The sequence below is a fragment of the Suricata suricatta genome, chromosome 2, assembly GCF_006229205.1.
Source record: "Suricata suricatta isolate VVHF042 chromosome 2, meerkat_22Aug2017_6uvM2_HiC, whole genome shotgun sequence".
NCBI lineage: Eukaryota > Metazoa > Chordata > Mammalia > Carnivora > Herpestidae > Suricata > Suricata suricatta.
In genome coordinates this window covers 153,970,924-153,996,197 of record NC_043701.1, presented here as the reverse complement: position 1 = coordinate 153,996,197, position 25,274 = coordinate 153,970,924, and the positions used below count along the sequence as shown (strand labels likewise).

Below are 25,274 nucleotides of genomic sequence, written 5' to 3'. Positions count from 1 at the left end.
TAAAAACTAAAAGTAACCTTCCCTGAACAGCAGCTAGCCCCTCAAGGTCCTGAAAGCCTTGCTTCCAAAATTCCTTAGAAACTTACTTTATCTATATCTCCCTTCTGTCTACAAACTTAAATATATATAATCGGTCACTCCTCATAATCCTAGTGCAGCTCTTTCTGTCCACAGATCCTGTCCCCATGCTTTAATAAAATTACCTTTTTGAACCAAAAATATCTCAAAAATTCTTTCTTAGCCATTTTCTCACAAACCTCGCTTCAAATTTCACCATATACAATGTTTTTGCTACGTGGCATTATATTTATGGGATTCACCTATGCTGTTGCATATAGTTGTGGTTTATTCATTTTTATTCTATAGTCTACCATTGTGGGGAAAAAACTATAATTTGTTGAACTGTTCCAATGTCGAGGGATATTTGGGTTGCTTCCAGTTTTTTACTTATAAATAGTGCTGTTATTTATAACTAGTGTTTTCTAGTTCAGGTCTTTCAATGAACATATGTACACTTTTCTGTTGAAAATACACTGAGGAATGGGATGTATGAGACATAGAATATATTCATCAGCACTAGATCTGTCTTTTCCATTTAGCCATTCTGGTGGGCGTGTAATGGTGTGCCTTCTGTTCTTAATTCCCATTTTTCTGATAACTAGTAAAGATGAACACTTTGTCTGATGTGCATTGGCCATTTTAATATTTTATTTTGTTAATTGTTCAAGTCTTTTTGCTAAATATTCTATTAGCTTTCTGCCATTTACTTTTGATTTTTAAAGTTCTTCATATAATCTGATAATTTGTTGACTGTGCATACTGCAATATTTTTTCCCACTGCATGAATTAACTTTCCAATAGAAGTCTGTTTTTCTTTCTTTCTTTCTTTCTTTCTTTCTTTCTTTCTTTCTTTCTTTCTTTTCTTTTCTTTCAAGTTTACTTATTTTAAGAGAAAGCATGGGCATGTGTGCAAGGGAGGGGCAGAGAAAGAGGAAAAGAATCCTAAGCAGGCCCTGTGCTGAGTGCAGAGCCCCACATGGGGATTCAATCCCAGGACAGGAAGATCATGACCTAAGCTGATATCAAGAGTCCGGCACTTGACCAACTGAGCCAGCCGGGGGCCCCTATTTATTTATTTAATTTTAAAGATTTTATTAAGTAATCTCTATCCTCAGTGTGGAGCCCAAGCCCATAATCCTGAAATCAAGAGTTGCTCACTCCACCGACTAAGCCAGTCAGGCATCCCTGAACAGAAATCTTTATTTTTTTTTCCCTTTAAGGTTAGCCCCTTGTGTGTCCGATCTAAGAAATTTTTTCCTGCCCTAAGGAAGATATGAAAAATCATGAAGATCATTTCTTGTTTTCTCTGAAACTGATTTTTTAAAACATAGTATTCAATTGACCCATTACTGCTTATTGAAGAGTCCGTATTTAAAACTATGCCATTAATCATGGGATTACATATGTGTGGGCATATTTCTGGGCCATATTCAAGAAGCAGTTAATTGTTAAACTTATTCTCAAGAAAGAATGCTTATAATTTCCTTTTCTTCAAGTAGCGTTTATTAGGTACTCATTGTGAACTAGGCATCATGCTAAGCATTTTAGCAGCATCATTTCATTTTAAACCTCATTAACCCCCTATGAGATAGCTGCTATTTTAATCTCCATTTTGTAGATGAAGAAATTAAGACTCAGAGAATTAAATACTTTGCCCATGATATTCCAGCTAGTAAGTGGAAGAAAATCTGGCTGACTCTGAAATGTGACTCTTTACTATAACTGTTTTCCAGAACAGCTTAGATTAGGGAGTGTAGGCAATAAGAGTATGTCTGTTGAGAGTGAAGGATAATGGTAACAGAGAGCCGTGAGACCAACTTCCCTCCCCCCACCACATACTTACCATAGTATTTTGTTGCTTCGTTTGATTTACATGGCACTGGTGTACATTAAAATTTTCACATTCATTGAAATAACACATTTTATAGACTAGGAACCATAGGTTTATGCCATTTGCTATGTACTAAATATATGATAGATCTATTGTTACTTTTTAAAAAATTTTTTTAAATGTTTTATTTATTTTTGATACAGAGAGAGACAGAGCATAGAAGGGAAGGGCCAAAGAAAGAAGGAGACACAGAATTGGAAGCAGGCTCCAGGCTCAGAGCTAGCTGTCAGCACAGAGCCTGATGCGGGGCTCAAACCCACGAACTTGAGATCTGACCTGAGCCGAAGTCGGAGGCTTAACCGACTGAGCCACCCAGGCACCCTATTGTTACTTTTTTAAAGATTTTATTTTTTAAGTAATCTTTACACCCAATGTGGGACTCAAACTCAGAACCCTAGATAGAGTTATATGCACTACTGACTGAGCTAGCCAGGCGCCCCTATAGAATATACTGCTGTCATTATACTATACATCCTTTCTTGATTAGTAGTCAACCTTTGAGAGGAGGAGTGACTTCTACATGTCTGTAACCCTGATAACGAGATTAGTGCTCTGCCCAGAGCAAGCACTTAATACATATTTGTATTTTTAGCATTGTTAAGCTGTGATTCCTAACTTGAGATTTTCTGTTCAGGTAGGTTTTCCACCCTGTATAAACTGTTTTTAGTTCAGATCATGTGTTCTATCTCTAACATATATTTCCTATTTTCTCTCTTGCAATAACTGCTGCCTCAAAGGGAAAAATGCAAATCTTTGACGGAATGGTCTGGTAACAACAGAACTGAAATTCTTAAAATGTTAGAACCAGGAGCTACTTCCCACACAATGAATGAGTTAAAAAGAGAGAGAAATTGACAGAGAGAGGTACAGAGACAGAAAATGGAGTCTTGTTAAAAGGCAAGCATTCCCAGTTCTAGACCTTTACCAGCTCTGTGACTTTAAGTTCTGTGCTTTTATTTCTCAGGTGCAAAATGGGGCTTGTTTTAAGAGTAAAATGAAACCACAGATGAAATGGACAAAAACATACCAAGAATAGTAGAAAAATACTATTAAATGTCAAATATGGGGGGCGGGGGCACCTAGGTGGCTCAGTTGGCTAAAGCTCTGACTTTTAGTTTTGCCTCAGATCATGATCTATGGTTCATTAGCTTGAGCTCACATGGGACTCTGCACTTGAGAACACAGAGCCCACTTGGGATCTCTCTCCCTCTCTCTGTCCCTCCCCTGTTCTCTCTCTCTCTCTCTCTCTCTCAAAATAAACAAACATTAAAAAATTAAAATAAGTGTCAAATAGTGGTAAAAAGTAAATTGAATACAAGGTACAGCTGTGCTTGGTTTTAATAATAATAAAAGAACTAAACATAGATGTTAGATATTTACTGAAAAACAAACTTCTTGACAAAGTAACTCAATATAGTATAATGTTAAATTGTGAGACTATCTATTGCTTTACATTTTTTAATAACTGTTTTTATTAAAGTATAATCCAATTGCATTTTGAAATAATTGAATTTACAATAGTTTAACTGACAGATTTTTGAGATCACATTCACTGCATTGAGTAAAAAAAGATCTATCTACAATTTACTCTCAGGAATAGAAGGGGGCCTTGAATATCATTATCTTCTGTTTAGTGCAAAAGATGTAAAAATGATATGTATGTTAAGTGCCAAGGTTTTCTCTAAAATGGGCCTGCTGTAGAAGTCAGTGGCGTGCCAGTTCGATTCAACAAATATTTAATTAGCGCTCGTGATTTCCAAGGAACTGTGTTGGGTGTTGAGAGGAAGCAAAGATGAAGAGTATCCGCTGGAGGAAGACAAAACATTAATCCAGTAACTAGTCTGCAAAGCAGAATGCGGCATCATAACCTAGAGAAGGTAAAACACAGGGAGAACCTGGTGGAGCTCAAATCATTTAAATTTTCCTGCCTACGTTTTTTTTCTTTTTCTTCTTTTTAAAAGGAAATATTCTGGATCCCTTTTACATGTGCCAGGTGGTTGTCTGCCGAGAATCTGCGACCCTTGTGAAATCTCCCCATTCCCTGTTCTTCCTGTGCTCCCATATTCCATGAGCTCCTTTGCCACCAGCATGCATTTGGAATGATTTCTATTGTGTGGGTGGTGAAACGAAGGAAAGTTATTTTTGTTCTAATTATGAGAACTGTTTTCTGGAAGGGGGAGGAGAGGCAGATCGGAGACAGACGCTCAGCGGGAATGCTCCGAGGAGGCGTTACTAAGGTTACTAGAAAGAGGACGGCAGGCGATATACAGGCAGGGTTTTTTTTCTAAAACAAAACATTTTCAAACGAGGGGCGTGGGCGTAGTGCAAGCAGTATCACACGACATTAAAAGCTGCGCTCGCGAGGTGAAGGAGGCCGAGGGAAAAACTGAGGGCTGCGACTGGAGAAAGTAGAAAGCCTCTGCCTCCCCTCCGGGCCCTGGTAGCCGCTGCCTTCGTTTCCCGGGGCTGTTCTGGCTGTAGCACGAGGTGGGCGCGCCCGAGGACGGTGTCATTTAACTGTGACACGCAGCCGAGCCGGACCGGAAATGGAGCCCAATCGGGACCCGTAGAAAGAGGCGGGGAGCAGGCTGTGGCAGCCGTTTTTTTGGCTGGGCGGCTGTGCGGCCCGGGCGAACTGGGCAGGTCCTGCAGCGGCTCGTTCAGGCCGTGGGTCGTCGCTGCAGCCACCGGGAAGGGGAAGCGGCTCCCGCGGGCGTACTTGGCGGAGCAGAGACAAGGGAGGGGGTGTGTGATAAGGGCCTTCAGTGTATTTGGGGTTGGGTAGAAGGACCTCCAAACTTGTTCTTCACTGTTCAACGAGTTGACTCTTTTTGTTGTTGTTGTTGTTGTTGTTATTGTTGTTTTTGGTTCTAGAGACACCCGGCGTCTGCCGTCTCGAATTTCTCTCGGTCCTTGTCAGTTGATTCCTAGCCTGAAGTGAGTGAGAACTTTTCAGTGCAACTACTGATTTGAGATGGGTATGGGATGGATGAAACTGCCAGAGGGGGAAAAATGGGAGAGGGGGAGCAAGGGTCGGAGGTGGTGACGCGGGCTGTGGGGTAAAAATGATATTAATAATAGTCAACATTTACAGGACTTTACTAGACTCTGCTAGAAAACTTTTTATATGCTGTACCACTTTTAACGTCCAGTCCTATCAAACTGATACTCTTATTAGCCTCATTTTATAGGGGAAAAGGGCTCAGGGCTCTGAGGCTCAGAGAGGTAAAGAAACTTGCACAGCAAAAGACAAATGACAAATTCAGAGCCAGTATTTGCACTCTGGTAGACTGATGCCAGATATACATCTCTAAGCTCCACGCAATGGTTGATCCCCATGAAGATATTTAGAAGATGAGGACATAAAGGGTTAGAAGCTGGTATGGTTTGAACAGATGCGGTAAAACAGCTGGAGCAAGGGGTTGACATGATGAAGTGTGGGAGACCCAGGTGATGACAGATGTAAGGGAGGATATACAGTTGAAACTGTGGCCTTCTAACTTTTACCTCCAACCTTCACCAGGGCCATCATCTCTAGAATTCTGTGGGACAGGGAAGAGGTGTTCATTCACACATCTAAGTTTGAAAATCAAATCATAAAAATTCACAAATATATAAGATTTAAGGTTTATTTGAGGTAGCCACCTTATTTAGCAAATGAAGCCCAAAGGGATAAAGTAATTTATTCAAGGTAGCCAGGACTAGAAAGGTATCTTGTCTTATGTCCAGTGCAATAAAGTTTAGGTAGTTCTTTCCTTTTTGCCCTTTGTTGTACTTGTAATAGTGAATATTAAAGTTTAAAAACTTTGATATACCATTTGACCTGGACTAGTTCCTTGTAGCCATATGAATACCTCAAAAGGCAAATAATCCACTGATTCCTCATTGACATGTGTTCCAGATTCAATGTAATGTTGAAACCAGAGGCTTCATCCAATACAGCTTCATGACAATTGAGATCTTTCTGTATTTCTAAGAATTTCAGTTAAAAAATGAATTGGAACAAGATAAAGTTTACTAGACCAAAGGGCAACGTTGTTTGCCTTGAAGAAACTAGGTTTTAAAGAAACAGAAAATCTCAATATATGTTGAAAAAAGATAGTTAAGTTTTAATGAATTGATAGTGTACTGTTCACAAATAGAGTAAATCTAATGAACTATAATAATCAGTGTTACTATATTCCATAAAGGCAAATTGGAATAGTTGAAATCATGGGCTTAAGATTCAAGTAGCATAGTTCCTAACTTGTGGAATTAGTAGCAGTGTTTGTGAAGGAATGTTCCATAATGTCTGGAACAAAGTTAATGACAAATACACTGAGAAGTGAAGCATCGCTGAATCTTGTGTGTGATCACATGGTAGGTTCTACGAAAAGAGCCTCATTGTCAACAAAGAGGTTAGAGTGGCTTCTCTGGTTGGCCTAATAGTAACTAAGGTGCAAAATGTTGATTGATTCATTTTCTGAAGCATAACTCTATTATTTCAAAGTGAATGAAAATTTTAGATGGCTGGATAACCTGTGAACAGTGATGTACCCACCATGATCCTTTACAATTATTACAGCTTTTAAAGATAACTTATTTTTGAACTGTTTCCTGAACTATGAGATATTTATAAGTAACTGACTTTATACGTCCTTATAGATGCATGGTCACGGAGGCTATGACTCTGATTTTAGTGATGATGAACCCTGTGGTGAATCTAACAAAAGGAAAAAAAGGTAAATTTTTTACTGCTCTGTGTTTCAGATCCTTTCTAGATTGAGATGAGGTTTAAATAAATAATACTGAAAGTTTTTGCATTATGCGTCCATGTGAAGACAACGAGGCTCTATACTGAATGAATTTTTGTTCCTTAAACTATAGTGAATTGACTCGAGAATTTGAGAATAGTTATGTGACAAATAAGAAAATGACGTTTATGCTGAAGAGATTTATAGAAGGGGAGCTGGAGGGAAAAGGAAATCAAGAAGAACTTAGATTTCTCTATTGCATCTATTTTTCATTCACCTGTTAAGGACTTTTTACTTGTGAATGTCATAGGTAAGAAGGGGCTTAGTTGGAGGTCCCTTTGCAAGTATTTGACCTCAAATGAAGTTCATGTAGAGGGTGAGACTGTGCAGTTTTATGGTTTTGTGAATGAGCAGACTGTTTAAAGAAGAAACTCATAAAGATATTGGGCTTTATAAGGACACTGCATCTTGGTTATATTGCTATTTTTAGTGGCATTGTTTTCAACTTTCAGTGCTTAGAAATTTGATTTTATCTGTTAACTTAGAAGTGATTGACTAATTTATATTAACCAAAGCTATAAAAATTCTTTTGTTATTTCACACCGAGAGCAATATATTAGGCATACTAAATGGACCTGAACATTTTTTTGGGTACTCAGTCTTCATGGATAACCAAAAGAATAGAAATGATACTAACAAACTATGTTGTGTATTTCCTTGTGTTTTAAAGATTTGTCACTTAAAAATATTGCTTTGTAAGGAGAGAATTTGAGCAAATCTAGCTGAATAATTATACTTTTCCATTATATCTATCTTTATAACTAGGACTAATCATGTATAGTCTTTATCATTTATAATCAGCCTTTATTCTTTTCTATATTATCAGTTACCAAAAGCATCAATATCTCTACAAACAGGAAAATTGTGGCACAAAGAGATTAAGTAACTTAATCTCATTTAAGATTAAGATAGTGAAGAAAAAAAAAAAAAGATCGTGAACGACAGAGCCCAAATTTGGATCCAGGAACCTAGGTGGTTTAACATCAGAACCCATGCATTTGTTTGTTTCACCTTCTCCATTTTCAAAGTATTAAATAAAGTTATGATTTTAATTAAATGATTTAAGGAAACCTAAAATGTTCCATTAAAGATCAGTGAGTCATTTTTAAGTTAAGACTTGAAATTTTTAAAACATATTCCAGTTAGGAAAATAAAAGGAAACAAGAAATACCCTTTAAGAAAAATGAAGTCTTTTAATAATTTTTCTTCTTCACAAACCAGGACAGTTGAAGATGATTTACTGCTCAAAAAGCCATTTCAGAAAGAAAAACCTGGAAAGGTTGCCCATAAACAAGTTGCCGCAGAATTGCTGGATAGGTGGGTACTTCACTGTAAATGTCCTGTTTTGGTTTAAGATGTTTTTGTGAACTCAGGGACTTGGGAGATTTAATTATATTAATTAGAACATAGACATTTGAATCTGCTTAAAATTTGTCTTAACAGGGAAGAAGCAAGAAATAGAAGGTTTCATCTCATAGCTATGGATGCTGTATCCTTTTTATATTTATATATTTATTTCTAGATTTTTATAATTAATAGAATATTTTTAAATCTACTTTTTAATTTCATAAAATCTTGTGAAGGCAGATAGGCCTATGTTATATTTTTAAGGGTAAATGTTTATTGATATACAGGCTTGTCATTTATACTTTTGACTACAGTTCTCATTAATAATACATAAGAAAGATTTAGAGACAAAAACAATAAAACATATTAGTAATCTGTAAGTAAGTTATAAAGTCCATGAACTTGCAAATATTTTTCCAACCTGTTTTTGCCTGGCTTTCAAAATTTCTCATTTTAATACTGCTTTATCTTTAGTCTCATTTTAACTCTTATTTTCTTACTACCTGGTTCTTGGCTTGGAAGTTCTTTATGTGTCTAAAGGTAGATCTATCTGTGAACTGTCCTCAGGCCTGTTGTGGCTTCAACTCTCCAGCATGACTTGGGGCTGTCTTCAAGCTGTTTCTTGCTTCCCTGTTAGAGCCATGTCTCACTTCAACTTTTTGGTAAGACTGACTCATTACACTAACTGCTACCACTGTCCATCCATACTACTATTGGGAATATTGGGAGAATGAAAGAGAAGTCAAGCAAGACCTGAAGTATTTCTGGGTATTTATTACTATGGGCAGGATTAAGAGACAATGGCAATTAGATACATCCCTTATCTATCGATATCTGTTTCGCTTTGTTATCATTCCAATCTGGTTCTAGAAGTTGTAGAAATTCTCTTATCTCCAGTTTATATTTTCCTCTTATCTTCTAATCTGATAGCTCAGCTTTCCCATGGATTTATTCTCATCTGCTGGTTGCTCCTGTAGCATTTCCACATCAATTGTGCCTTGTGTGACTCCACTCATTTGGGGGTTTTGGGCATCTAGTTACAGCCTGGTGAGTGTGAAAGTGTAGGTCCCCTGTTCTGGCACAGATGGAAGTGGGGCCACAGTTATTTCTAGAACTTTTTGGCTGGAGTAGAGGAGGCATTGTCTAAAAGTTACCTGTCTTTGTTAGGCTGCCTGTCTCTCGGTTATTCAGTTAGAGCAGGCTTTTGTTGGGACTTTTCTTGTCTGTGCTTGTTGACATTCCCAGGTTGCCAGCTTCTTCGCTCCCAGTCTGAGTTTATGAGGCAAAAAGAAAACCTGGGGAACACCACCCTGTCATACCATGGGTCTTGAGCTCCCCAGCTATTAATGCCTTCTCCTCACTTTTGGAGTCTTCTTATATTTGTTTTGGATATAATTTCCAAGGTTTTTAGTTCTTATGACAAGAATAGGGAGAAGTACATCTTTGCTTCATCTTCCTGGAAGCAAAGTCCCACTCAGCACCTACTTTTATAAATAAGGTTTTATTGGCACATACCTGTGTTCCTTCATTAAGGTGGTATCTGTGCCTATTTTCATGCTAAAATGGCGGAGCCAAACAGTTGTGACAAAGACACATTTACTGGTAACAAGACACCATTTACGGAACAAATTTGCTCACCCTGACTTGCTATGGTCATATGACCAGTTAGAAATAGACCAAGAGCTGGAAAAACCCAAATCTTTGGATGTCTATCTTTTCTCTTTTTTCTTTTCTGAAAGGTTAGCTGCTTTATTGCCGGTTTTGGAAGTATCATATTATGATTCAATATTCTGTCAGAACACATTGTAATGAATTAAGTCATTAGTTATCTTTGATACAATAGGATGTAGTCAGACAGTATTATGGATGAGGTTAGTTTTGTTATTTGCATATTCAGCTGTGGAAAAAATACCATTGAGCTTTTTAAAACAAAAAGTAAAATGGTCATATATCTTGTTACGTTTTATTAAAAATAAACATGACTGAATTATTTAAATATTAAAAGAAAGTATAAAAATAATATATCATATTGTTTTTGAAAGCTTAATGTTAGGATTTAATATTATAAAATATCTTTTAGAGGCTTTGTCATTACTGGAATAACTATATCTTATAGAGAAGATCTAAATTGCACTCCATACCTTTAATTTTGGAAACTATATTTTTTACATTATGATTTAAATGAATATTGATGTGAGGCTGTGTGTATTTCAGCAATATGAACAGGAAGCTTTCTTCTCAGTTGGAGATAATGTTTTATCCCAAGAGTAGTATATGCTTGAAAAATGTTCAAAACAATATAAGCAGTATTAAGTGGAAAGTGAAAGTCCTACTCTATAGTGTTGACTCTTAACAGTGTAATATTTACCCTTTTAGATATTTTTTAATTCATAAGCATATATACTATGCATTTGCATATTTAAAAAACTAAATTCATACTGTTTTTCTCTACTTACTCGTGTATCATGGATACAGAAGAATCCCTGAACAAATAAAATCCTTAATTTTTTGCATTTCAGTATCAAAGGCATACAAAGTTTGTAAATGACTATATTTTATACTATGGTGGCAAAAAAGAAGACTTCAGGCGATCGGGGTAAGTGTCATGAAGCTTACGTAGAATGGGAGGAAGGTGTGGATATCTTTAAAAACCCACAGCTGTGTCTTCTGATTCTGTCATTCTCTCCTACTTTGCCTTCCAGTTTCCTTACGATATCCTAAGATGGAGAGGCTATCCATAACTTTTGGCTCAGTGCTCCTCATGAACCCCCTTGTCTGCCAAAGGTCTCAGGTAGCCTGTGGAGCCAGATCTGCCTCTACCATAACAAGATATGTGAGGAATACTCATGTGCCTGATTATGCAGCAATTTTTTTTTTTTTTTTTTTTGTAAGGATCATTGAGATAATTAACTTTTTAGACCTCAGTGTTTGGGATTACTTTTTAAAAGGAAGGGCAAACAGGAAAAAAAATAAAAAACAACACCTTCCTGTAGTTGAGGCTCTTCTATCAGAGCCTTTTCATTATGTTGTTTTTTTCTGACTTAATAATATTTTGCGGTCAAATGCTCTACCCCTGAGCCATACACTCACCCTGACTTAATAATATTTTGAGCTTGGTAGAGCCCTAATAAAACTTTATGTTATCTCATCTACCTCAAATTTATCTCTCCTCTCAATTTAGCCTATGTTCTCCAACAGTCCCTTGTTCTATCCCCAGACTGTTAACACCTTTTGTCTTAGTTTATTTATTTATTTTGAGATAGAGAATAGGGGATGAGCAGAGAGAGAAAGGAGAGAAAGAATCCCAAGCAGGCTCTGCACTGTAAGCACAGAGCCTGACACACAGGGCTCAGTCTCACGAACCATGAAACCATGACCTGAGCCAAAATCAAGAGTCAAACCCTTAACTAACTGAGCCGCCCAGGCGCCCCCAAACTGTTAGCATCCTAAAATATCATCCCCTTTCTTCTCTGTCACCCTTACTCATTCTTTCTAGGAAGCTGTAGTAAAATGAGGTATGGAAAACTCTTCATACGGTTTTTAAATTTGATCTCCATGGCATGGTGTTACTAACTTTTTTAGATTCTAAAACTTATTTTCATTCTTTTTTTTCTTATCCACATAGTGTTTATTTGGCTTTCTCATCCTAGGTTTCGTAGTTTAGCAGCATTTGTATAATTGAAACCAGGACTAGAGATGGATGGACACCTTAACCACTTACCTTGCTTATGTAGCAGTCCTCTTTATCAGCGTCTTTTGAAAATGCTGAAATCATTTTTATAAGTTTATGAACGTATATACATATTCACACATAAAACTATCTTTATGTATTTTTACTCAGGTGTTAAAAAAATCTCACAGAACTGTTTAACGTCCTAAATTTGACAAATTTTGTGTTTATGTTAAATTGAAATAGTTTTATTTTCCAGGGAAAATGACAAGACAGACATGGATATTATACGAGAAAATCACAGGTTCCTATGGAATGAGGAGGATGAAATGGACATGAATTGGTAATTTTCGCCATTCAGCACACAATGCATGGAACACTTTAGTCCTGTCTCTCCTACTTGCTCCTTGTTTTCTTACCCTGTCACCTGTCCAGGTCATTCAGCCCCTGTGTGAAGGAGCTCTGGATGGAGGATATAAAAACATGCCTTGGAGTAGTATTAAGTTTGGTTTGGTTCTTTTGGTAATTTTTAGCTGTTTTAAGTGACTTGTCATTGCTTGATTTTTGTCTTGAAGAGATAGTTTATTACCCTTTTACTGTATTGTTTGTCGTGCTTTTTAAATTTTTAAAATATTTTGGGAAAAAGTAATACCTAAAATGCAAGCATGACAAGATACAAAGCGAGGAGTAAGGTTCTTCTTCTCTGTCAATCTTGTAGTTTCCCTCCCTGAGAGAGCCAGTGTTAATAGTTAATAGTCAGAATTCTGTACGCATGTAAGTAATAGGCCTCTTTTAGAACATTAATATTTATATCACATGTGTTATTTATTTGACATTGCTTCCAAGTAGCAAACTGTGGTTGAATTTCTAAATGTAAAAGATTTATCTATTTTTTATGGATCTAGGGAGAAGAAACTTGCAAAGAAATACTATGATAAATTATTCAAGGAATACTGCATAGCGGATCTCAGTAGATACAAAGAAAATAAGGTATGCCTTCCAAATATTTATAGAAGGTTCTTATTTAAGTACAGTATTATTATTATTATCATGTCCCACATTATTCTTTTAAAGGTGCTAATTGAAGTCTAGGTTGAATTAGTCCTGCATCTAAGAAGAGTCATTTGGACCATTTAACCTCTAGAGCTATGAAACTTACAAAGGGTCCCTTAGTCAAGGGTGCTTTGTGAGCTGAGACATGAATGGTCTAAAATTAAACCCAAGTGACTACTGGATCCTGTTTCATTCTGACTCTGGTCAAGAGCCTCTACTGATTATAATGAATGATTTGACACTGCAGAATGATGTCTTGTCTCACAGATGATGTTTGAAATTGATAGACTTCTTTTTTTTTTTCAAATAAATTACCATCTGTAAAGAGGCAGGTGCACGTTTTCTTTTATATAAATGTCTGTTCTAGTAGAATTAAATCTTCCTAGTGCTAAATAGTAATGGTGGATTTCCGTTCCCACTTTACATCTTACTGTAGTTGATATTGAAGTGATTTTTATTCCTATCTCAAATTTCACATTTATTGCTAGAGAAGGTGACCCAGGAACAGATGATCTCAGTTTGAAATGGGGAGGGGGGTGGGAGGGAATGTTGGATAAATCTGTATGCTTTGGCTAGTGTACATTTGTATTAAAAAAGATAATCTATTTAAAAATTTGTTTTATATTTATTATAAGAATTTGTTTTTCATTTAAAAAGTTAAATCTCAGAATCATGATTGGTTTAATTTTTTTCAGTAGTGGCTTTAATATGTGATTTGCTTCACAATATTCTTATAGGTAATAGTAACTATTATTATAACCCTGTTTACAAACCAATGCATGTTATATATCCCAAAGATTTCCTCAGTTTCTTAGGAACTTGCTCTCCTCTGTAGTAGTTATTGATCACATCAAGTCCAAAGGCATCACAGCAATTGAAGTTACTCAGCTGCAAGTTGAGTATGAAATATAAGTCTTTCTAAGAGCACATAATAAAGGAGCTTTTTCAACACTGAGTCATTTGTTGATTGTTTTTCAGTATTTATTAAGGACTGGGCCAAGTTGTAGTGGATTAAAACGTGACTGTCCTTAAAAAAAAAAAAAAAAAATACCAGGGCGCCTGAGTGGCTCAGTCGGTTAAACATCCGGCTTCAGCTCAGGTCATGATCTCACGGTTCGTGGGTTCGAGCCCTGTGTCCGGCTCTATGCTGACTGCTAGCTCAGAGCCTGGAGCCTGCTTCAGATTCTGTATCTCCCTCTCTCTCTGACCCTCCTCTGTTCCCACTGTCTCTCTATGTCTCTCAAAAATAAATAAAGAACATAAAAAATTTTTTAAAAATAGCTATAGTAATAGTTGAGGGAAGAAAGTGTACATAAATCAATACTAAATATTTGTATTCTCCATTTAAAGAGCACAATATATTACTGGAAATGATGCTTGAAAGAGGATGATCTTGAAACAAATTATATTTTCCTATTAGAACGTTATGAGTAGTTAGATATGAGTAGTAAGAAATCAGAAATTTGAAATATGGAGGGAGACAGATACTTTTTTAAGACTTCATTTTCTGGGGCAGTTTTAAGTTCAGAGCAAAATAAAGGAGAAAGGTACAGAGATTTCCCATATACCCATCTCCCCATACACATGATGGGGATCTGTTCTACGGGGAGAGATGACTTTTTTTGGCATTCCACGTTTGAAGTGCTGGAAAAAGTTAAAGAGTAGTGCCTTTGATTTTCTTGCTAGGGTGCATTTTCTCATAGTTTTATGTATACAAAGACAGTGTTTTATTCATTTTTTAAACATCAGCTCCTAGCTCATTGCCTAATATGTATAGGAGATGGGGCATTTTTAGTGAGCTCCAGCCTTTGTCCCACACATCTGTTCCCTTATTACTCCTTCCCTTTCATCATTGAGAATTTGATTGGATCGTTGCATCAGTTAGGATTAGATTCAGCTGGAAGGACTGACGCACTCCTAAATAACACTGGCTTAAATGAGATAGAAGTTTATTTTTCTTTTACATCAGAAGTCCAAGTCGATGGTCATGGAACTTTGTGTTTTCAGGAAGTTGGTGTCTGTCTATCTTATTGCTTGCATGTGTGATCTCTTTGTGCTAGAAGGTAGAGTAAGAGGCGGCGGCTCAGCACCAAATCCTTAGTAACTAACTAGTAGGACATACTGTATTTGTGACATTTTTTATCGCCTTATAAGATTATAACCTTCCTGATGACAGATACTATTTTAATAATCATTTTATATCTTCAGCAGAGTGCCAGGCCCAGTAAGTAGTTGGCTTAATAGTTACTTGTTGAATAGATTAATGAATGGAAGAAAAAATTGGGAAATTATTATACACATTTGACTGTGCTTCAGTGGACATCCTAACATATATGTTGGATGACAAGCAATCCTCACATACATGTATGGAGTTAAAAATAGAATTAAACAGACTTATTTTGAATGCTTTATTTTTTTTCCTAGACGGTGAGATTTTATTTTTATTAGATTTTAATGAGAATATTTTCAAATATTTTGAGCCCTCATTTGCATTTAAAATACAAAATTGCCTAATTCAGGTAATAGGTGTTAAAAAATAAAATAGACAAAGTTAACCAGGCATTGAACACTTCATCTGAATTATCTCTCTTAATACAACAACTTCTAATATGGGAGGTTTTTATAATACAAAGGAAATAGACTGAGGAGAAACTTTACAAGGTCACAGAGCTAGTTAGTGAATGGTAGAGCTTGCATTGGGTCTCTATGATTCTAGAGCTGAGCTTTTAACCATTACAGTAAACTGAATAGAAAACTAATTTATAGTATTATTTTCAGAAAATTTGTGTGTGAATATGAAAGATCTTTAAAAGACAGTGGGGAAAATTTATTTTTTGCTAAAGTACGAAGTTATATTTAGGAATCTGGAAGGAAGTTTAACACCTTTCCACTTTAGGGCTCCGGAGAGTCCCATTTCTCTTTCTTGTTCATTACTTTGTCACTGCAGTGGGGAAAGAGCCATTCATGAGTGAATGGTTGTGGTTGTGTTCTAATAAAACTTTATTTGTAAAACAGGCAGCAGGCCTATGAGCCATAGTTTGCTAACCCCTGGGGTATTTTGTACCAGGTACTATTCTAAGTACTTTGTGTGTACTATCCTATTTCTTTATGTGTACTATCCTATTTAACCTCTTAAACAAAAGAAGAACTGTATTATCGCTACATTACATATAAGGAAATTGAGGCACAAGAGTATTTAATGCCTTGTCCAATATTATAATCTGTTAAGCGGTGGGGCTAAGACCTAAAATGTAGATAATCCAACTCTTTTGCACTGTAGTATACTGCCTCTTTACTGTGCCATAACTTCTTTTTTTTTCTGGCAGCACCATAAAACAATATACATATATCTTTTATTAACGTAGGTATCTTGTGGCCTAGCACCTGTATCTATTAATAGGTAGTTTATAAGTAAAGATTGTTCCTTAACATTGTTCAAATGTATTTTTAAATACCTGGAACCCTATATAAGGAAAAAACGGTATCATGTTGAAAATTAAGTTTGCTTTTTTTTTTAACTTTTTATTTTAATCACCTAGTGCTCATCACAAGTGCACTCCCCATCACATATTTCCCCTCCCTGCTGGTAACCATCAGGTCTCTATTGTTAAGAGTCTCTTGGTTTCTCTTTCTTTCTCTCTTACTTTTGTTGATCTGTTTTGTTTCTTAAATTCCACATGAGTGAAATCATATGATATTTGTCTTTCTCTGACTGATTTATTTCACTTAGCCTAATCCTCTCTAGCTCCATCCATGTCATTGCAAATGGCAAGATTCCCTTCTTTTTAATGGTTGAATATTCCATTATAGTGTGTGTGTATTTATATATACACCACATCTTCTTTATCCATTCATCAATTGATAGATACTTGGGCTGCTTCCATATCTTGGCTGTTGTAAATAATGCTGCATAGATCCCTTTGATTTAGTGTTTTTGTATTCTTTGGGTAAATACCCAGTAGTGTTATTGCTAGATCTTAAGGCCATTTCTATCTTTAACTTTTTGAGGAACCTCCATACTGTTATCTAGAGTGGCTCCACCAGTTTGCATTCCCACCAGCAGTGCAAGATGGTTCCTTTTTCTCTACGTCCTTGCCAGCACTTGTTGTTTCTTCTGTTTTTGATTTTAGCCTTAGTGACAGGTGTGAGGTACTATTGCATTGTAGTTTTGATTTCCCTGATGAGAAGTGATGATGAACATCTTTTCATATGTCTGTTGGCCATCTGTGTTTCTCCTTTAGAGAAACATCTGTTCATGCCTTTTGCCCATTTTTAAATTGAATTATTTGTTTTTGGGGTGTTGAGTTGTATATGTTCTTTATTTTTTTTGGATACTAACTCTACCAGATCTGTCATTTATAGATATCTTCCCCATTCCATAGATTGCCTTTTAGTTTTGTTGATTGATTCCTTCATGCTGCATAGATCCCTTTGATTTAGTGTTTTTTGCATTCTTTGGGTAAATACCCAATAGTGTTATTGCTAGATCTTAAGTTTTTTAATTTGCAGAAGTTTTTAATTTTGATATAGTCCCAATAGTTTTTTGCTTTTGTTTCCCTTGCGTCAAGGGACCTATCTAGAAAAAAGGTTGCTATAGCCAGTGCCAGAGAAATTATTGCCAATGCTGTTTTCTAGGACTTGTATGGTTTCAGGCCTCACATTTAGGTCTGTAATCTATTTTGAATTTATTTTTGTGTGTGGTATAAGCAAGTGGTCCAGTTTCATTCTTTTGGTTGTTGCTGTTTGGTGTTCCCAGTACCATTTGTTGAATATATTGTCTTTTTTCCATTGGGTATTCTTTCCTGCTTTGTCAGAGATTAATTGACCTTAAAATTGTGGGTTTATTTCTGGATTTTCTATTATGTTCCATGGATCTTTGTGTCTATTTTTGTGTCAGTACCATACTGTTTTGATTACTACAGCTTTGTAATATAACTAGAGTTGTGATGCCTCCAGCTTTTCTTTTCTTTTCTTTTTCAAGATTGCTTTGGCAACTCAGGGTCTTTTGTGGTTCCATACAAATTTTAGGATTGTTTGTTCTAGTTCTGTGAAAAATGTTGTTGGTGTTTTGATAAAGATTGCATTCAGTGTGATTACTTTGGAGAAAGAATATATGTTTTCCATATATTTTAAATATTTAAATATTTGTTCTTCCAGTCATGAGCATGGCATGTCTTTCCATTTCTTTGTGTCTTCTTCAATTTCTTTCATCAATGTTTTATAGTTTTGGAATACAGGTCTTTCACCTGTACCTATTTGGTTAGGTTTATTCCTAGGTATCTTATTATTTTTGGTGCAATTGTAAATAAGATTATGTCTTAATTTCTCTTTCTTATAGTTGCAGAATACAAAATCAACATCCAGAAATCTGTTGCATTTCTATTGCTTCATTATTGATATACAGAAATGCAACAGATTTCTGGACGTTGATTTTGTATTCTGCAACTATACTCAATTAGTTTATCAGTTCCGGCAGTTCTTTGATGGAGTCTTTCAGGTTTTCTATATGTAGTATCATGTCATCTACAAAGAGTGAAAGTTTTAGCTTCTGTGTTTCTGATTTGGGTGCCTTTTATTTCTTTTTGTTGTCTGTAGTACTATGTTGAATAAAGGTGATGAGAGTAAACACTCTTGTCTTGTTCCTGACCTTAGGGGAAAGGCTCTCAGTTTTTCCCCACTGAGATTGATGTTAGCTGTGGGTTTTTCATATATGGCCTTCATTATGCTGAGGTATGTTCCCTCCAAACCTTTTTTTGAGGGCTTTTTTTTTTTATCATGAATGGATTTTATACTTTATCAGATGCTTTTTCTGCATCTATTGAAATGATCATATAGTTCTTATCCTTTCTCTTATTGATGTGATACAACATATTGATTGATTTACAAATATTGAACCGCCATTGACACCCAGGAATAAATCCCACATGATTGTAGTAAGTGATTTTTTAAATATATTGTTGGATTTGGTTTGCTAGTATTTTTGTTGGGTATTTTTGCATCAATTTTCATGAGAGATGTTGGCCTATAGTTCTCTTTCTTTGTGGTGTCTTTATCTGGTTTTGGTATCAGGGTATTGCTGACCTCATAGAATGTATTTGGAAGTTTTTCTTCTTTTTCTATTTCTTGGAATAGTTTGAGAAGAGTAGGTATTGGCTCTTCTTTAAATGTTTGGTAAATTCACCTGTGAAGCCATCTTGTCCTGGACTTTTGTTCATTGAAGTTTTTTTGATTACTGAATCAATTTCTTTGCTGATTATCAGTCTGTTCAAATTTTCTATTTCTTTTGGCTTCAGTTTTGGTAGTTTATATGTTTGAAGGAATTTATTATTTTTTCTAGGTTGTCCAGTTTGTTGGCATATGGTTTTTTATAATATCCTTGTATAATTGTTTGTATTTCTATCGTGTTGGTTATTTCTCTTCTCTCATTTGTGATTTTATTGATTTGGGTCCTTTCTGTTCTTGGTAAGTTTGACTAGGGATTTATTAATTTTATTGATTTTTTTTTTCAAAAAACCAGCTCCTGGCTTCATTGATCTGTTCTGTTGCTTTTTTAGTTTTTATATCATTTCTGCTCTAATCTTATTATTTCCTTGTTCTGCTGATCTTAGGTTTTGTTATTTTTTTAGCTCCTTTAAGTATAAGATTAGGTTATTTATTTGAGATTTTTCTTTCTTCTTGAGGTTAGACCTGTATTCCTATAATCTTTCCCCCTTAAAACTCCTTTTGCTGCATCACAAAGGTTTTATTTATTTATTTTTAAATGTTTATTTATTTTGAAAAAGAGAGCAAGCAAGCAGGGGAGGTGCAGAGAGAGGGAGAGAGAGACAGAATCCCAAGCGGGTTTCACACTGTCAGTGCAAAACCTGATGCGGGGCTTGAACCCACCAACAGTGAGATCATGACCTGAGCCGAAACTGCGAGTCAGACACTTGGCCTACTGAGCCACCCAGACACCCCATGTTTTTCTTTTACAAAGGTTTTAAACTGTTGTGTTTTTATTCATTTGTTTCCATATACTTTTTTTAGTTCTTCTTTTATTTCCTGGTTGGCTCATTCATGTTTTAGTAGCATGTTATTTAACCTCCGTATATTTGTGGTCTTTCCAGATTTTTTCTGGTGGTTGACATCTAGTTTCATAGCATTATGGTCAGAAAAGATGCACTGTATGATTTTGATCTTTATGAATTCATTGAAGCTTGTCTTGTGGCCTAATATATGATCTATCCTGGAGAATGTTCCACGTGCACTTGAAAAGAATGTATAATTCTGCTGTTTTAGGATGCAGTGTTCTGAATATATCTGTTAAATCCATCTGTTCCAATGTGTCATTCAAGCCATTGTTTCCTTATTGATTTTCTGTTAAGATGATCTATCCATTGATGTAAGTGGGATGTTAAAGTCCCCTACTCTTACTGTATTATTATTGATTCATTCCTTTATGTTTGTTATTAACTGTTTTATGTATTTGAGTGCTTCCATGTTGGGTCATAAATATTTACAGTTGTTACATCTTTTTGTTGGATTGTCCTCTTTATTAATATATAGTGTCCTTCTTTGTCTCTTGTTAAGTCTTTGTTTCAAAGTCTGTTTTTTCTGATATAAATATTGCTACTCTGGCTTTCTTTTGACATCCGTTTGCATGATAAATGTTTCTCCATCCTCTCACTCTCACATCCTCTCAACATCCTCAAAGCATGTGTCTTTGAGTCTAAAATAGTCTCTTATGGACAATGTATAGATGGGTCTTGATTTTCTGTTTGTTCTGTCACCCTATGTCTTTTGATTGAAGGGTTTAGTTCATTTACATTCAGTGTAATTATTGATAGGTACGTATTTATTGCTACTTTATTACACATTTTGTGGTTGTTTCTTTTGTCTGATCCTTTCTTGTCTTTTTCTTGTAAATGGTTTGTTGGTTTTCTTTAGTGGAATAGTTGGATTTCTTTCTATTTATTCGTTGCATATTTATTGGTAGTTTTTCATTTGTGTTTACCATTAGGTTTAGATATAACACCTTTTATATATTGCAGTCTCTATTAAGTTGATGGTTTAAGTTTGAATCTATTGTTCACACCTCCTCTCCCTATATATTAGGTATATAATATCATATTTTACATTGTTTTGTCAGTCTTCAGGTTGATTTCTGGGGTATTTAGGATAATTTGATAGTTATCTGCTAGTATTCATGAGACAAGGTAAATTTATGGCTTAAGGCCTTCCTACTTTCCTGCCATCTTCCCCTCCTGGTGAATTAGATTTGCTTTTCAGGTTGGTAAATATCATTGTGTCATTTGTTGGCTCTGTATATACAATTTAAATAATGTTTAAATTTATCCTAGCATAATGTAATTTTTTTTCTCATTAGTTTGGATTTAGGTGGCGAGTAGAAAAGGAAGTAATTTCAGGAAAAGGTAATTCATTTTTTGAGATTTTACTTTTTAATAAGATAAGGTTATTTTGTTACATTATTGAATTGAAGTCATTCGGCAAGATTATTCCTAATTTATACAATGATTGCTTATCTATAAAAGTAAAATTACAATGTATTTGTGATGTATTAGCAAAGGTCAAAATATAATGCTTTACTGATTTTTACCTTTAGAATTTTTGTTTTTAGAACATTTGATAGAGTATAAGTAGAAAATATTTTTAAACACTTTTTTAAAAAGTTTATTTATTTTTACTTATTTTAAAAGTTTATTTATTTATTTTGAGAGAGAGAGAGAGAGAGAGAGAGCGCGCGCGAGCGAGCATGAGTGGGGAAGAGGCAGAGAGACAGAGACAGAGGATCCCAAGCAGGCTCCACACTGTTAGTGCTGAGCCCAATGTGGGGCTCAAACCCATGAACCATGAGATCATGACTTGAGCTGAAATCAAGAGTTGGAAGCTTAACTGACTGAACCACCTAGAGACCCCAAAAATGTTTAAAGAATGAAACTAGTAAAGGATGAATACTTGAGGGTTTTTTTTTATTAATTTTTGGAAGAATGATTTGGTATTACTGTTTTTCAGTCTAATCACATTTGAAAGTAGAGATTATCACTTTGAACCTAATGGGATTTTTGGATAGGCTAGTTCTTATTTTGGGATGTTATTGAAATTGAGATCAAATATTTAGTCTTACAGCAAAAGATCAAACATTTGGGAGGCAATTATTAAACGCTTTTTTAATGCATTGTTGTAATCTACTCATAAGTCTCTGAAAAATTAATCTTTATCCTCTTTCATGCTGTAAAGTTAGCTCTTTATTGATAATTGCATTTTAAAGTGTTAATGCTTCTGAAAACTACAAAGGAGCATTTAGGAAATAATTTTAAACTAATAACTTAAAAAAACTTTTTAAAATAAAGGTTGCACTTTAGAATGATTAAACATTGATGCCATCCCTGTGGATCATTTCCATCTTCCATAAATTCTATGTCTATGTCAGGTGTAAAACTGGATATGCAATAAAACAAAGAGTAGGACATTTTTTCCTTTAGATAAGGATCAGCCCTGAAGATACTCTAAAGAAGAAGGAAAAAGAATAAATTTAAAGCTATTTTTAACTTTTCTTAGTATTGCATTTTAGTTTATGTTTTTGCCTAAACAATGAAAAATTTTGAAATGTTTCCATTTTAAAATCTAGTACTTTTATTAAGTGGAATGTTAAGGTGATGGTAAGTAATGCTGCCTTTAAAAAATAGACTGGCATTCTTTGAACTAATATAAGTGAAAAAAGGAATGGTTGGGGAGAGAAATTTATTCCTATGATTTAGAATTATAATTTTGTTGCTGTTTTAACAATAGAGCAATTCCTAAACATACATTTCATGAAGTATTCATTTGGAATGAGTACAAAATGCCAATTTAGAAAAGTTATTGTTCTTTGGACTGATAATTTTCAAAATTCATTCCAATAATTTCTTTTTAATGAAAAGTTGAGATTTGTTCCTGTTGGTACAGATTATTGAGATATAAATTATTTTTTTAGTGTACAAATAAATGGTTCATCTTCTGTGAAAATAAATAGTAGTTGGGTAGTTTCTTTCATTAGTTTTCCTCTTGGATCGTCAGTATCAGTCCTGTTTTGCGGAATGTTTTCATATACAGCAGACATGATAATGTGTTGATTTTAGTGTCAAGTAACTCTAAAACACAGCGCATTATTATTCTACTTATTCTGCTTCATCTCAGAGTACCACCATTTTAAAATGTGCTTTAAGTGCCATTTTATGCTGGTACTTAAAATAGATGGCATAATGTTAATACTTAAAATAAGAATTTTAATCAACTTAAAAATTATTATTAAGTATTAAGAGGGATTCGCCAAGGTATAAATACATGTGTTATGGAAAATATATTTATTTTTTTAGTGTATTATTGAGTATACTCTTTTAGTACTTCCATTTTCCAAAGTATAAGACTCCCTAACAGGGAGTTAGTAAAACTTTGATCTAAATAGTTTATCTGTCGAGCAAGAATTCTGTGACTGATTTTTTTTAAACACTTTATTCAGCTCTTTGATTTAGTACTCTAATACACATTTGTTGAGCATACTATAGTTATTACACTCAATTATTTTTTAATGCTGACTTGCTAGAACTAGAATTTATGTATGTTAATTTTCAGGGCTAACTTCAAATTAATATTAATATTCTATATTAACATTGTCAGCAACTATCATAGGTAATATTCTTTTCTTTTTCACAGGCCAGTTTTTCTGTGGAAATAAATGCTGTGATGAAAAACAAGATTTGAAGAGTTGGGAAGTTAATTTTGGTTATGTTGAGCATGGTGAAAAGAGAAATGCACTTGTTAAATTAAGTAAGTTGACTTTAGGTGAGATATAATCACTTTCTTCAAAGTTTATCTAATTGCTTAAAGGATTTAAAAATATATAAGCTAATTTAAGGTTTAACTAAACATTTTTAATGTATCTTTCTGGAAGTGCTCTTTTTTTCCTGAGAGCTTCCCAAAGTGATAGATAACTTTTGAGGATAAAATTTTTATATCGTCAGCATTATGGTGACATTTTAGGTATAACAGTTCTAATGCTAGATGTAAACTGATAATTTGTAAAGTTAAGACCTCTTCCCAGTAACATAAGAATGTCACCAGTGCACAACGAGATGCGGTGTATCAGAAAAGGGAGCATAAAATCTCACATTACCTAGTAGCCGTATTGTTGTTATGGTGTGGACAATATATGCACTCTCTTTATATCAATAAAGAAAAAGTTTTAGGAGGGTAACTCTTCTTGATATCAGTCTTAAAAGCTCAAGGTTATACCCTAGAATACAGTAGCCTCTTGTAACATGCATGTTTGAGAATCTGTCGTCCTTCCTTCCTTCCTTTCCTTCTTTCTTTCTTTTTTAAACTAAGCTAGTCTTCTGTGTCAGCTTCTTCTCCTGTCATGTTGACTACCTTACCTAGGTCCTAAATAAATGTGCTTCAGGGTTTTCTGCCCATTCGCCCACTCCATACAGAAGTCAAGAATTTCCTCATGTGCTACTTAATGTTTACCAGTGCAGAAGTCCGTCCTGGAAGTGCTCATGGGGACACGTCAGATGGTGTGAACTGAAATTAAGTATAAGACAAAAGAAGAGCCCACAACTGTGGAACTTTTTGAAATGCTCTTTGCTATTTGAAAACTCTTAGAACACTTCAGAGGAAGTGACTATACCCACACTATTGTAATTAGGTATCTTTGATATGAGACACACATTAATGCTGTGTATGAAACAGAGTTTGCTTTTATAAGTGCTTTTAAAATTGACAGCACTTTTTTCTAAAGTAATGTTAGAATATTTTCAATTTCTCAAGCATTCTAATACCATTTTTACTGTGCAGAACCATTTTTTGAGGTGGAGAGAATCAGATTGTGTTTTTCAGAGTCTTTGTTTCCCCTCTTATAGTAAAGGGATGTAAGGAAGAATGAGAATGTGTGATATTAAAAGTAGAGTAGCAGTGCAGTTATTCAAATTCAGCCTTTCAGTGGTGTCACTTTTTTTTTTTTTAGGATTATGCCAAGAATGTTCCTTTAAATTAAATTTTCATCACAGGTAATATTATCTTTTAAAATGCTGTTGTTATTGTTTAGTAGCCTTGGACAGTCACTTAACCTGCACTGAATGTCTAAATGTAGACTTGAGTGGTTGATGGTTTAATTAATTGTGTAGAATATGTGGCACTGCTGTGTGATGCCCCCTACAACTATGCCAGGGAACTGGAAGGTCGCCACGCCATACTCTAGCCGAGCAGTTTTAAATATGAGGGCCCGTGCAGGGCAGTAGATAGATGTTAGAATGTTTGGTTTGGAGTCAGTGTTCAGATGCCATAATATTCTTGGAAACTGTATTGTAAAGCAGATCTTCATAAAGTGATTCTTATGTCTCATTTAAACAGTGTTTTATTTGAAGTTTGTCATTCTTACGAGGGATGATATTCCTCTGTTCTCATTTCAAATGTCAAAATCAGG

The 25,274-nt window shown here is 35.0% G+C and overlaps 1 protein-coding gene across 3 annotated transcripts in view; it reads left to right on the top strand.

Moving 5' to 3' along the window:
- Window positions 1–4,507: 4,507 nt before the first annotated feature.
- LOC115273317 (protein FRA10AC1) overlaps window positions 4,508–25,274 on the top strand; it is a 35,426-nt gene continuing 14,659 nt past the window's right edge. The window contains exons 1-11 of one of the 3 annotated variants that reach the window (XM_029916335.1): window positions 4,508–4,618; window positions 4,826–4,888; window positions 6,596–6,672; window positions 7,966–8,061; window positions 8,188–8,233; window positions 10,611–10,687; window positions 12,021–12,104; window positions 12,667–12,751; window positions 21,180–21,225; window positions 23,507–23,620; window positions 24,816–24,858. In XM_029916335.1, coding sequence (XP_029772195.1) covers window positions 6,596–6,672; window positions 7,966–8,061; window positions 8,188–8,233; window positions 10,611–10,687; window positions 12,021–12,104; window positions 12,667–12,751; window positions 21,180–21,225; window positions 23,507–23,620; window positions 24,816–24,858 — 668 coding nt within the window. In that variant the 5' untranslated portion in view covers window positions 4,508–4,618; window positions 4,826–4,888. Of the gene's footprint in view, window positions 4,889–6,595; window positions 6,673–7,965; window positions 8,062–8,187; window positions 8,234–10,610; window positions 10,688–12,020; window positions 12,105–12,666; window positions 12,752–21,179; window positions 21,226–23,506; window positions 23,621–24,815; window positions 24,859–25,274 lie in introns of all 3 variants that reach the window. The other 2 variants (XM_029916329.1, XM_029916318.1) reach the window with 2 other exon arrangements.